The sequence below is a fragment of the Lichenostomus cassidix genome, chromosome Z, assembly GCF_008360975.1.
Source record: "Lichenostomus cassidix isolate B80296 chromosome Z, HeHo_3.0, whole genome shotgun sequence".
Taxonomy (NCBI): Eukaryota; Metazoa; Chordata; class Aves; order Passeriformes; family Meliphagidae; genus Lichenostomus; species Lichenostomus cassidix.
The window spans coordinates 55821671-55836347 of NC_139511.1; the positions used below are offsets into that span (position 1 = coordinate 55821671).

At 40.2% G+C, this 14677-nt stretch overlaps 1 protein-coding gene across 1 annotated transcript in view; it reads right to left on the reverse strand.

The window, feature by feature from the left end:
* NDUFAF2 (NADH:ubiquinone oxidoreductase complex assembly factor 2) overlaps positions 1–14677 on the reverse strand; it is a 60888-nt gene that overhangs the window by 796 nt on the left and 45415 nt on the right. Inside the window, exon 3 of the mRNA XM_085042260.1 lies at positions 13597–13637. Within this exon, the coding sequence (XP_084898386.1) occupies positions 13597–13637 (41 nt within the window). The remainder of the gene's footprint in view (positions 1–13596; positions 13638–14677) is intronic.

Consider the following 14677-nt stretch of genomic DNA (forward strand, 5'->3'; position numbering starts at 1 on the left):
CATTGGGGCAAGCAAAGTCCCCCTTGAAGGGACTATACCTGAAATGGATGCTGGGTCATTCAGCCCTTCACCTTTTACATGTTCTGTCCTGTTAGCATATTGGCCCCTAATTCTCCAGTCACACCTTCAGGTGACGATGCTGACCACCCCAGGCCTGCTCCCCCCTTTTCCCCGTTGCTTACATATTTTTGGGCTCTAGGGTAACAAATATGTCCTTGAATCTCTATCCAGAGAGCTTTGTTTTGGCTGAAGGTGCTGTGAACAGTGAGCACCTGTGAGGTTTCTAGCATTTTGTAAGAAGCACAGAACTACACCAAGTTATAGATACATGAAGAGTAAAAAAACCCCAGAAATTATTAAGGTATCAATGCTTACAGCTATTTATCATTTGCAGCTTTTCCTGTAATTCACTATGCCTGTGGTGTTAGGTATCTGTGCCTCAGCACACAGTTTTGGGAGAAACACATGTGCAACCTTTGGGGTCTTGCTGGTGCAAGATGAATAAAGAAACAACTAAAATCACAAAATCACAGAATGGGCCAGATTGGAACATAGTGCAGTGGGTCATCTGGTCCAATTTAATTCAACCTCCATGTTCAGCAGGGTCATCCTAGAACACATGGCACAGGATTGTTGTTGCAGTCTGCCCCCTGATATTGAGTTCTGTATTTCCCCACCCCTTTTCTTCCTCGTATGTCCTCCCTGCCCACATGGTTCCTGCACCCCAACTCTGCCCAGCTACTGCCCCTGTGCCCAGAGATCACTGGGCCAATGTGCTGTCCCCACCCCCTGTCTCTATAGAAAACCCCTGACCCTTCACCATAATGATGTCTTTGCATCCACAATGTCTTTGCATGAAGTCTTCTGCCTCTGTGACCACCTGGTGACCATGTGAATAAACAACTCCCGTGGTCATCATGCATAGACCCTTCTCAACTCCTTTACTGCCCTTGTGTTGTGAAGAGCAGACGGAACCAGAGCTAGCCATTTGGCTCCCTGGCCAGGTAAAGCCCAGTGACCAGCCCCTGGAGGGAAGGTTTGGTGCACTGAGGTGCTGACCTGGGCTGGGCAGAGATGCTCTCCAGTATGGTCTGCGGCTTGCAATACCATCACAGAAACTAAACCACAACAGATTGTGTCCAGATGGTGCTTGATTATGCCCAGTGAGGAAGACTCCACAACCTCTCTGGTTAATCTGTTACAGCGCTCAGTCAACCCCACTGTAAAGTTTTTCCTTATGTTTTGGTGGCACTCCCTGTGCGTTAGCTTCTCCCTGCTGGCTCTTGTCCTATTGCTCAGCACTACTGAGAAGAGCCTGGCTCCTTCCCTTGACACCCTTCCTTCAGACACTGATAGATGTTGATCACATCCCCTCCCAGTCATCTCTTCTTGGCTTTTCCTCAGCTCCCTCAGCTTTTCCTCATAGGACAGGTGCTCCAGTCCCCTCATCATCTTTGTAGCCTCTGCTCACCCTGCTCCAGGAGCTCCATGTCTCTCTTGTCCTGAGGAGCTCAGAACTGGACACAGCACTCCAGCTGAGGCCTCACAGGGGCTGAGTAGAGGGGCAGGATCACCTCCCTGACCTGCTGGCAATGCTCTTCCTAGTGCCCCAGGACACCATCAGTCTGCTTGGCCACCAGGACACACTGCTGGCTCATGGACAGTTTGCTGTCCATCAGGACACCCAGGTCCTTCTCTGCAGAGCTGCTCCCCAGCCTATGCTGGTGCCTGGGGTTGTTCTCCCCCAGGTGCAGGAGGACCCTGCACTTGCCTTTGCTGGATTTCACATGGCTCCTCTCTGCTGTGTTGGTGCATCACCCCCCACCCACTCCTTTCCAGGCTGCAGCATGATCTGACAAATGCTTGTTAGGCATTGTCCTTGAAAACACCACCTGGGCTCAGCTCTTTCTAAGCTTATCAAAAACACTGTCTGTTGTAACGTGTGTCCCTGTCTGCTCCCAGGAACTCCTAACAAGCTTCTGTTTTTCTTATGATCAGCCCTGGAAAATATTTCTCTGGCCTGAATGCCATAACATCCTTGTTCTCACACTTTCAAAGAAAGTGTAGACCCGAACTGTGGCCAGGATGAAACATTGGTATGACTAAAGCCTACTCTCTTGCAACCCTATAAACAGTGGTCCAAGATGGGACCTTTTGAGCTCTCCTGGACCTCAGTGGGCCTGTGACCAGCAATCTCCCTCTGAATGGAATGCCTCTCAGAGCCAGCAAACTCTGAGGTTTGCTATACCTGGAAGATCACCGAAACATGACGTGTCCTGGGCTGATGCCCTCACTCCTCAAGGCCCGATCCTTCATCTGGAGGGAGATGCGAAAGCACCCAAAGTGAGGATTTTTTCTCTGAGGGAGGCTTTCCCACAGGTACCTTATCTTGCACTGACTGTTTCTGTCTGCATGCATACCCTTTGCGCATATGCTACAGCAAAACTCAAAGCTAAGTTATAATTTAGGCTAATGCTGTTTAGTGTCATTTCTCTGTTAAATTGTTACAGTTACGCTATAAATAAAGGTATAAGCTAAAGTACTGTTAAGTTTTGTTAAGTTTTAGGCCACATTCCTTATTATCCTTGTCTACACTGTTTTTACACACACACACCCCCCCAGGTAGTTTTCAATTAATTTCTGTTCTGATTGCCTGAATCTTATTTGGTTTTGTTGTTGCCTTTTCCCTGTTGTGCCTTAATTGTCCTTTCTAAGTGGAATGAATCTTGCCAACGAATCTGTTGTGCTTTGTAGTTTAATATTAAATCTGACTTTTGCTCCTACCCTTGCTAGTGATTTTTGGGCAATCTCAAGCACACTCATTCGTGACATCTGCCCATCTCTCCAGCCTGTCAAGGTCCTTCTGCAGGGCTGCGCAGCACTCCAGGGTATCAGTGACTCCTCACAGATCTGCATCCTCAGCAAACTCACTGAAGCATCAGTCCCTTCATCCAAGTCACTGGTGAGTAAGTTAAACAATACTGGGCCCAGTACTGACCCTTGAGTGACATCACCAGTGACAGGCCTCTAACTAGACTGTGTGCCACTGATTACAACCCTCTGGGGTCTGCCATTCAGTGAGTTCTCAAGTCACCTCGCTGTCCACTCATCCTGTCCACACCACTTGAGTTTTCCTACAAGGATGTTGTCAGAGACAGTGTTGAAAGCCTTGCTGAAGTTGGGATTCCACTGCTGTCCCCTCCTCGATCCAGGTAATTATTTCATCACAGAAGTCAATTAGATTGGTCAAGCATTACTTATCTTCAGTGAATCCATGCTGACTACTCCTGACCACCTTGCAGTCATCCATATGGATAGAGAAGACCTCCACAATGAAGAAAATGGCTGAATACTTTCTCCAGATTGCAAGCACATTAAGGAGAAATTACACCAGTACACTTCTCTGTGAGCAGAAGACTCCTCTCAGGTATCCACCTGCTGCAGTGTGGGTCTCCTCCATGGGCTGCAGGTGGATCTCTGCATCCCCAGGGACCTCCATGGGCTCAGGGGCACAGCTGCCTCACCATGGGCTGCACCATGGGCTGCAGGGCAACCTCAGCTCTGGTGCCTGGAGCACCTCCTGTCCCTTCTTCTGCACTCACCTTGGTGTCTGCAGGGCTGCTCCTCTCACATATTGTCACTCTGCTCTTCTCTGAGCACAATTACAACTCTGCAAAACTTTTTAAAGTCTTCTAAATTTGTTACCAGAGAAGCCTTACCACCATTACCACCACCCTTGGCCAGAGGCACATCCATCCTGGGGCTGTCTGGGACTGGCTCTGTCAGACATGGAGGAAGCTTTTGGCAGTTTCCACAGAAGTCACCCCTGTAGTTACCCCACTATCAAAACCTGGCCATAAAAGTCAATACACCTTATATTACAGGTACCATGGAAAGCAATCCCTTATTCTAAGTTCTTAGGTGCTTCTGTGCTTAAATTCACAGACATGCAGAGCAGATACAGAAGGCTTTGCATATGAATATTGAATGGAAATATACAAGTAGTAAAAAAACACCTTTGTAAAATGAAGAAGGGTGAATATTCTCTCATACTCAAATAGAAATATTGCCAAGCATAACAAGATCAAATTTTCAACAGTCAGTATAGCAAAACCTCTTTGTAGCCTCTCTCAATACCACATGCCTATGTAAATCCACCATGACTTTCCTGATTTCAAGGGAATTACTCCTATGGTGCTTGTATTAAACCACTACCAAGAAACGAGGTAAAATATGTGATAACTGAAGACTGCATCATAGTTTCTGCTAAAACAATGGGAAATTATTTGTTAAAATACAAACATGATTTCCTTACTGTGAACAGCTATTATTAATATAAAATCTCTTCAAGTAGTTACTTCAACATAAAGTTATTTTAGTCAGGTAAGAGCAGCTGTAACTGAACTCCAAATGCCCCAAGTCCATTTTAAATGTTGATATAGAATTGTTCAGTGGTTTTCAACTCAAATAAGGCTCTTTTGATCAGCTTGCTGTGGCCAAAGTATAGCTGTGATGTAGTAAAACAAAAAAGAAAAGCATGAGAAATTATTCTTAATAGTAAATGCAGAAAAAACCCCTAAACTGAAGTGACTTTTTCAAAATTTTCTATACCATTCATACCAGAATAAAAATTTTTCATCTACAAAGCATCTGTACGCATCCAGTTTTCACACTCACACCACTAACATGTACACTGAAATCATTGGGTTCCTGGGCTCAAAATAAAGAAAATATGAATTGGAAATATTGGGTCAATTAGCATGTTAGAAAAATAGGGTCAAAATAGGTCACTTTGAGACTTCACTGCTAACCAATCCTTTACTGTCTGATTTGCTATAAAAAGTAACTGAGGGCTGAAAGTCAGTTTGTGGGTTGTTTTGGGGGTTCTTTGATTGTTTAAGTTACATTGTCAGGTTCAGAACACTTTTCTTCTCCAAGATGAACCACAATATTTTATAAGACAGCTATCTTTACTATAACCTGCTTGCCCAATAAGTTTTTGACTAAAATATAAGTATGTGAACATGTCATGTGCTCTGACTTTTAGATGAAATACAGAATCTTTCTATCCAACCCGGACAACATAGTATCTGCCAGATAGGTGCAGTTTTCCAAGGATTAGCTTGTTCTTCCAACACTCTCTTTTTGTACAAATAAATTATATAAGCCCTTTGAACCAGCAGTTCTCAGGAAGTACATGGCATCTCAAGAGTATCAGAAATGTGCTTCAACATTTTTATTAAAAGAGAAATCTAAGAACTGGGGTTATGCTGCAAAACTAAAAAATGAAAAATGCCTTAAGACATCCAGCCACATTTTAAAGCAGTTGAAATCCCTACATGCAGATGTTCACTTTGAAACGTATCAGCTTCCAGCATATGGAATAGGATACACATGATATGCCAAGAGCTAGGTCCAACTACATGTTCTACAGTTTATTTTTAGGTGGAAAGTAAAACAAGGTATTTTACTCACTGCAGGTTGTCCAGCTTTGGTGATTATTTTAAGTTGTATGAGGTTTTTAATGCTTCTAATGTTTGGAGCTGCATGTCTTCCCTCCTTACCAAGACAAAGTTTAAGAAAGGGATGTCTAAGGTTTTCTTGAAGAACATTATTATTAAGGAAATACCAAAGTAGCCCTTTGTGGAGTTTGAGGCAGCTGCTTTTCATCCAGAAACTGCTGACTTTGGCATAATCTGACATCTTAGTATTGGTAACAGATGCATGATCAAAGAATGAAAGATGGCCTGCTCATAGGAGCAACAGAGCTCAAGACATGTTGCTATCTTCCAAGGGTGTTTCTGCAACAGGGAGGCATTGGGCTGTATTTCCTGGGACTGGCATGACATTTTCACTTTTGTTGCAAACTATGTATATTTCCTAACTCTGGCAGCTGAGTAGTACCACGAAGTATCATCTGCTGCTTGGAAACTGTATTCACCTCCACTCCATACAAGGAGAAAAACCTAGACAAAAGATTTTACATGCCTACCAGGCTGTACTGGAAGGCCTGCTTTGCAGGGTCGATATTTGGGATGCAGTGTTCTTTTGATCTTGAAAGACTCCCATATTGTCACTTCTTTCCCCTTCCTGAATAAACTATTAGCCTCACAGAATGAATAAAATTAGTTCCTCCTGGAAGGAAAATGTCATGAATATAAAAGAGGGTTCTGTAGACTCATTCCTTCACTACTGTTTTAGTGGTGACAAGTCTTTGCTGAATATTTCTTGCTAGTCTTCTCCACAGGCAAATGGCTTTACAGAACCCTTTCTATCCTGCAGCACCTCCTGAACCCCACAGCCTGAGGAACCACTCCCACCCTACTCTTACTCCCTCACTGTATTCCCCTCGGCCCTCAAGCCAGCCATCAGTTACAGCAGCACTGTGCATTTTCAAACTCCTGAGCGCCAAGTTGTGAGTCGAGCTCTAGGGATGTAGGTGTCTAGATATGCAGTACCAATGTACAATGTCTAAAGGGGATGGTTTAAAGGTTATTTTAACAGATTGGCACTTTCCACAAGGTTTTCTAAAGACACTACACCTAACCCTTTAATTACAAGGGGTTTATTTATTATAAATTTTAAGAAAAACGTCACATTTCATTTCAGACGGGTTTGTATTTTGATTAAATCAGAAATAAATAGCTTCTTTATTTTGCCTTAGAAACTATTTCAACTTGCCAAGTTATCTTTAATTACGTATGTTGAACTACTAATGATTTCTCTTGGTTTTAATAGGATTAGCTAGTTACTGTTTGATGCCAGAACTGAGAAACATCTGGACAGATTAATGATCTTTGAGCTGCAGACAGTGCATATTCATAAAATACTTGCCTTCTGTGTCTAGTTTGAATATTCCATGTTTAATCATGAATTAACTTGAACTTTGAATTCTGCATGTTTAAAATTCATACCTGTTGACAAAAATTTAAGAAATAACTAATGGAATTTTAAAAATTGGCTTTGGCACAGTGTTAAAAAAGTTGATTGTTGTAAGAAAATTTAACATGTCAGAATTTTTCTTCATTATCAAATTAACTAAAAATCTGGCAAAATGCTACAAGCTGAATCACCGTTTTTTAGAATATGACCAAACTGGTTAACTAAACTCCATTTTCCAGTTTGACAAGTTAAATAGGCAAGACGAAATAATTGGCTATTACATCATTTTTAAAGAGTAGGAGGCAGTGAGAGGACCTCATCTTTGGGAAGCACTGAACGTTCTGATCCTGGGCAGGTCTTGATAACTTAGCAACTGAACATGAGCTCAGCATTACCAGCTTGGGAATGAGAAATAATGTAGTAAATGAAAGGCTGACACTGCATGGCAAAAACAGAGGAGCACTTTGAAATAGAAAGGCTTATCTGGATTAGCTAAAATACTTATTTAAATCAAACACTGACTGAAGTGACTGCTAATTTTGTAAAGAACATACATCAAATATCTTTGGTCAATAGACAAACAACGTTAATCAAATCAATGTAAGATTTGCTTTATGCAGGTTCAGTTTTTAAGCAAATCTCTGATCAGTTTCAGTACTGAGTTTTTAATGCAGTGCTAATACTACATTTACTACCAACCTAAATCAGTTAAATTCTAATTCTAACTCACCGAAATTTTTGTTTAAATTAAAGCTACAGAGAAGTAGTGCTATTACTTGCTAACTGTTACTGAAGTACTACAGCACTACTTATGAACTGCAGAATCTGTGGCATGAGCTGACATAGTTTCTAGGGCACCACAGCATAACACATGTGTTTGGCAAAAACACGTAACAATAGGCAAAAGGAAGAGATGCTTGACTGTAAAGTATATCACCAATACACCCAGACAGTAGGGGTTTGTGCCTGAACTATTTTTATAATACTGCAAAGATTTTTGTCCAGAACCAAATATATATGCAAGATCACAGATGAACTGTGTAGAAGCAGCAAAAAACACAAGCCTGGCACCACTGCACTCTGTCCTGAATAAAGGGCAATGCACAGCCCTGATCCCCACAGAGCAAACAACGAACTGTAGCTGTGACTCAGTCGCAGTTTGGTCCTTGCTTTCTCCTCAGTCTACATATGATGTAATCTGTACCAGCCCTTTTCCTGGTACACTTCACTTTGCCCTCCACCCCCGCTCAGCTGTGCTGACAGAGAATTAGGAGACAGAGCCAATACTCCATGCACTCCCTCCCACACGGATAGGAGCAGCAGAGCAGAGCTGCAGCAGCTCTTTCCTCTGCATACATCTGCAGCATGGGCAATCTGGAAGCAATGGGACAAACTGGTGCCCCAATACTCCTCTGTGGAGGCTGACAAGCACAAGCAATGTTTCAAACTTGAAGATAAAGTTAAAATGGACAAGAGGAAAAAATCTAAAAGACAATAGCTTCTGCAAGTGCTCAATTTTTATTTTATTGACTTCTATGACTACTCCCTTCTACTTAAGGTCTTTGTAGCTCAGTTCTTTATACTGTCACATTTTACTGCCCTTTTGCACTGAGTAATAATAGTCTCTGGGATCATGCATGATTTACTATGCAAAATACTAGTTAAAGCAACCTAAGTTATTTAAATATGGCCCAAATCCTGGTTGTGATTCTGGACAACAATGGTGAGAAATATTTTGCTCAGAGACATGTTTATCCCTGTTCTTTTAAAATATTATTTCTTTAAACTGTAAATCATACTGTGCAGCTTTGGGTGGCTTCGGGAGTAAATTACTCCTGTGCTAAGACCTAGTCTCTATGTAAGAATGTACAATCTCCATGCTGGTGTTCTCATTTTAAAAGTTCTCAACTGAAGCATCTGAAAGCAGACAGAGGGAAAACTATCACATGTAATCCCAACAATGTCAAACAAAGCATTTTTCTAAACTGCATTCCATTCTCCTTAAAGGAATGTGAATTCTGTGTAAACTAATCTCCATGACTGAATTTACTTTTGATCATACCATCTCTCAAATAAGTAATACTTATGATCAAGGAAATGGGAAGAGTAGATATCCACTGTGGTAACTAAAGAGAATTTAATTTCAATGTAATGATTCAAAGGGTGAGAGGAAGAAACCTTATGCTTATTACAACTCACTGAAGTATGTTTTTTCCTCCTTTGACAAGGAGCTTGTCAAAACAGATAATTATGGAAATGCTAGAAATAGTTTGAAAGAATAGTGGTGTCATCACAAAAAGTTTATTTTTTAAACATTTTACCTTCTATGCAACTGTGCAATTCCGAAGCCACTGAATTTTATTACCACATAACAAGTACATACTGCATGAGAAAAGCAGTAATTTACTGTGGCTTTCAATTTCAAACTATTTTCAGGATATTGATGCTAATCTACTTCCCATGAAGTATTAATATAATGCACACATGCATACAGAGCAACAGAGAGGTTTCAGTTTGAACTGAGATTTGTGACTGTGCAGCCCTGTGTGCACTGCAGAGGAAGCAGCACCTATATCAACACGAAAGTGCTATTTGGTACAAAGCTCTGTGTTCACAGACATGTGTTACTATAGGCTCACATCTACCACTTGCAGGATACTATGTTGGTGGGTTCAGAGATAAACTACATTTCTCTCCAGACCAGTTTCTCTCAGTATTGCCTTAACTGCAGTTTCCTCATTAGTTTTCTGGCACTGCAAGGAAGTCTATAACTATTTCTATCTCTATTCTACAGACACGGCCTTAACGCCAAGATTCTCAGATACCCTTGAACCTCAGGACATTGCCAGAAGAAGTGTGCAGCTACAACACCTATTACAGGAGAAAATAAAGGTTAGATTTCTAAATACATTCAGATATCTTGCATCATAGACAGCAGTATTCTTTAAAAGCCTCTACAAATCTGATGCCCTCTGAAATAAGAAAAAAATCAAATAAAAGTTAGGCACAGAAAGGCCTGAAGAGAGAAGGTTTCCTCCCTGTATTCCATGAGTATCCTTTCCAAACAAGATGTGAAAATTTCAAAATATAAAGATGAAAGATGCCATGTTTAAAGTCTGTAGAGAAATCTGTAGCCAGAAAGAATGCTGGGAAGTAGGAGCATAGGCAAGATAGCACATTTACATTTGCCTTACAAACTTCTGGATGAGCCATACAGAAGGTGGACTATGGCTCAAAGAATGGAAGGGAATAGCCTCTCAAAGATATAACTTGCATGAATGGAACATCCTTTCTATAAAACAACTGCTGTATCTCAAGACAACTTTTCTTAATAAATTCTGACAACATTAAGGCTCAGCAGGTGAACTAATATGCATGTAAAGTGATAAGTTATTAAATCTACTTCCACAAAATAGCATTTGATTAAAATTATTTTAATATTAGTAGCCTTTAAAACATCTTCATTAATTTAAAACTGTAAGGTTCCTAGACAATGACACATTTCCTACTTGCCAAAAAACTTGCTACATACATCTACTTTCCTATATACATAGAGAAGAAATGTATTAGTCAATTTAGTTATCCATCCCTTGTTAAACTGGTTAAAATATAATTTAGAGTTGCATAGGCATAAAGGTAATGATTTTCCTCAGACAAACATATATGATCATCTGTCCCATGTATAAAGGGACAGATGATAGGATGCTACAGGACTGCAAAAATATACTTATTCAAGCTCAGATTCTCACCTGTTACTAAGGAGTATATGTATTGTACACATACACACATGCTTAGACAGGGCAAAGGCATGATCCAGAATTCTATATCAAGACAGATTCCCTGATTAACATAGGAACAGAGTATGTTTAAGCAAAACATAAAAAACAACTTGATCTGCATTAATTTGTCAAGTTATCACCCTTATCATAATTGAGTCGATACTTGGCATATTTCAAGCTGTAAAAAAATCAAAAGGCAACCAACTGTTAACCAGTATCCCAGAAGACAACTTTAAAGCCCAAGGCTTCCAGCACTAACATTCCTTATGTGACTGGCCAGGTTAGAAACAACCAAGGTGAAGACCAACATTCATTAGTTATATCTAAACCAGACAGGGAAGTCCAAGTGACTTCCTCTAAAAATGGAGAAAAAAGGATGGGAGAAAAAGGAGGAAAGAAACCATTAGGGATGTGGTACAATTAAGACAGCACAAGTTGACTTGGAGTATTCTTCCAAAAGAAAAGAGAGAGAAACTAAAGAAAGAGAGCGGTAAACCAACTTCTTCTGAGACAAAGTGAAAACTTTATAATGACAACAAACAAACAAACCAAAAGAGATCAGTTAGGTGTTTGTGGAAGAAAGAATGGCCTGAATATAAAACATGACCAAATCTCAAGAAAATCAACAGACTTAACTGGTGTCATGACCCAACTACTACGACCCCTAGTAAGCAGGAACAAGTGACATTCATTCTCACTTAAGTGACTGACATGTCCTGATGATTATGAATGATATTTTGTTAGCCTACAGTATTTACCAAACTACTGGTTCCCAAAATGTGGCCATCGGTGTGATGAGTAAGATCCAGCTGGTTTGTGAAGCTGTATGTCTCCAATATTTCCAGCTAAAAATTCACCATAGACTTCACCATGAAACCTGATAGCCTGAGCAGTTTGGCAACCTCTACCAATAGCCAAGAGCTGAATAAAAATCAAGTCAGACAAATATAAAAAACCCCAAACAAAAGATTCAAAAGGAGGATGGTAGGCTACACAGAAGTGGAACAGAAATTTTAATAAAGTTTAACATACGTCGTCTGGTACTAGAAAGAAAATAAATTGAAGGGCAAAGGACAGGAAAGAAAGGAAAACCATTCAAAGAGAATTTTAGAATTTCTCCATTTGGAGAAAAGTAGATCACACACAGCGCTCTACACAGAGAAAAAACCTAAGCTTCACTATCACATATTTAAAATATGACTGGAGCTCAGTATCTCTTCAAAATACTAGCAAGAATTTTTAACATACATATATTTGAATTACTTTTCCTTACACAAGAAAAAACTACTTAGAGGTTACTTGAAAAGACAACTATTTTCAAATTCCTAGTTTATCACTTCTGCTCTGTGATAAGGTCAATGCATAGCCCTGCAGGTAAAGTACCTAGATACTAAATTATTTTTCAGAGCTATTACCTCATGAAACTGAAAATATAAGCAGTCATGTAATTCTGAACGCACCATTAGTCCCAGCAATCTTTCACTCTCCATAAATTGCTTTTTCTGGAAGGTAAAATATTTAGAACACTATTGTTCCACAGTTCTCTCACCTGTGAAGACTTCTTGCTCCCTTTTTGAAAAACAAATCAACATCTCTACCGCCAGGAGGAACTTTATTACACCAATTTCAGACCAAAGGCTGCCTGCCTTGGAGCAGGTTTACCTCAGAGCAACTATTGTAGCAGCCTGGCTCACAGAAATGATAGAACAAAAGACAAAACACCTCCTCTCTTCAAGTATCACATTAAGCGGTAATTTCTACAATAAAAGTTGTATGCATACAGTTGGCATGAGCCACAAGTAATTAAAATGAGGTCAAACCCAGACGGAACAACTGTTGCATTATCACTTCCATGACTCTGTACAAGTAACCAGATTGGGGAGGGAAGAGGGAAAAACTGTAAAAAATAAAAAAACAAACCCACATTTGGTACTTCTCTGAATAGCTTTAAGGATGAATTTAACCTTAACTTCTTTCATTCATGGATCTATAACCTCAGTGGCAAGTGTGAAAGAGGGACAGAGAGAATTAGTTGAAAAGCTGAATACTGTGTGGGAGCTTATTTCGATGTTACAGTTTGTCAGCATTAGCAGACAAGCTTCCCCAAGTCATCTCAACACACAGGCAGTCAGGACAACTTTTCACAAGCCAGGATGTTCCAGAAGATCTCAGTGACCAAACAGCTGGAGATACCAGCTTATCTTCACTGAAGTTGACACAGTTATTCCTGATGAAAGTCAAGGATCTGCCTCTGTGGGTGACATTTTTAATCTTCTGCAGCAAACCATGCCTTATCTTCTCTCTCATTCCTAGCTGGTGCAGAGCAACTTGTAACAGAAATCCTGTGCAAACCATGTATGTGTGTGTATGCATCTGTATACACAGAGCAGCAGCCAAACTTGTTCCACTCTTTACAAGCTCATCAGCATGACAGACACTGTGGAACCTTTCTCTGCTTTTTCTTATGGATAAAGACATAGTGGCAACTCCCCTATCTCATTAGCAGTGTAAAATGCTAGTGCAATTGGGTTTCCTGTTTTGATGAATCCACTGGCAGCTGGGTTTGAAACCCACATTTTAATGTCAACTACCATGAAAAAGCCTTGCATTAATTTAAAAAGTCATAGCAGTAATTTCAGAATTTGTTTAACGGAAGAGACTCTTCAATGTTTATGATCAGCTTAAATAACCTAATGTGTATCATCTTAAAAGAATTTTCACAGATAATGACTAAAGAATAATGGGTTTTATATTTCCACTTATTTTACTTTTTTCTAAGTGTTAGATATCTAGTCAGTACATTTTCATCAGTTAGGCAAGGAACATACTAAATTCTCCCCCATAAATTACAGATTATTGTACAGACGAGTCCGCTAAAAATTAATTACGGTGGTTTCATTACAACAATAGAAAATTTAAAGACATTTCATCTCACCTCAATGGTGGGTGGATCTTCTCTCTTTTTCCTTATCCATGCTGCAAAAAAAAAAAAACAAAACAAAACCCAAATGGATTATTTAAAAAATCACAAACAGTATTAAAACTCAAAATTACCATTAATTTGTAACAGAAAGTAAATATTTATGAAAAAATTACAATAGAATTTGCAACAACTTGTCAAACCATGCCATTTTCCAAAATGACAGAAGATGTTATTTCCTTTTTCAATGCTCAGTCTTCAGAGAAGGAAGGAGTGGCGGATGGTGTCACCTCTGTGTGGAGAACTTGAGCACAGTTTACATATCACCTTGGCTGTCAAAAGAGGGCTTGAAAAGCAGGGCTCATGGCACAGGCTTATTGCTGAGCTTGCAATACAGAGTTGAGCTACACCTTAAGAAAATGAGAAGCCGACTGATGAAAATTAAGAACAGCCTTAGACCACTCTGAAGGAAAAGGATTCCTGTACATGCTTTAGTCATTCTTAAAGCTGAAAACCTATTTACGTTACTAATTCCTTTACAGGCTTGAAAGCTACAGTCCCAACCCTGACTGAGGGACTGCAGAGCCTGGACTGAAGCACATCCACCCACCTCATGGAGGGGCAGGTGCTGTGACTGGGGAAAGGTTCCCTCCCCATCTCAGTCAATTCATACTGGAAAAGACAGCAGGGGAATGGAGAAATTAAAGCAGTGGCAATGGTAATTGTCCTGTGGCTCAGGTTTTATTAACAAAATCCACAGACATGTGCTCACTCCCATCACTAACACTGCTGTTAGCTGGGACTGCTGGGACGCAGCAATCCAAAGACCCCATTGCAGGTGCTGACAGGCCTTGCTTTGTTCAGCCAATGAATTAAAAGAGAAAGCTCCAACTATTACAGACATTACTTAGAGAAATGACCTGACATCATTCTTTAGAAATACCACGACTGTGGCTCTTTTTCATGACTTTTTAATCCACACAATTGGTAGATACTTGGTTGGATAGTTCAAACGCATTTGTCTTTTCTGCCCACATTTTTCAAATTAATTAGTAGCAGAATGCAAGTAGCCAGTAATGAACAGAATGACAAACAT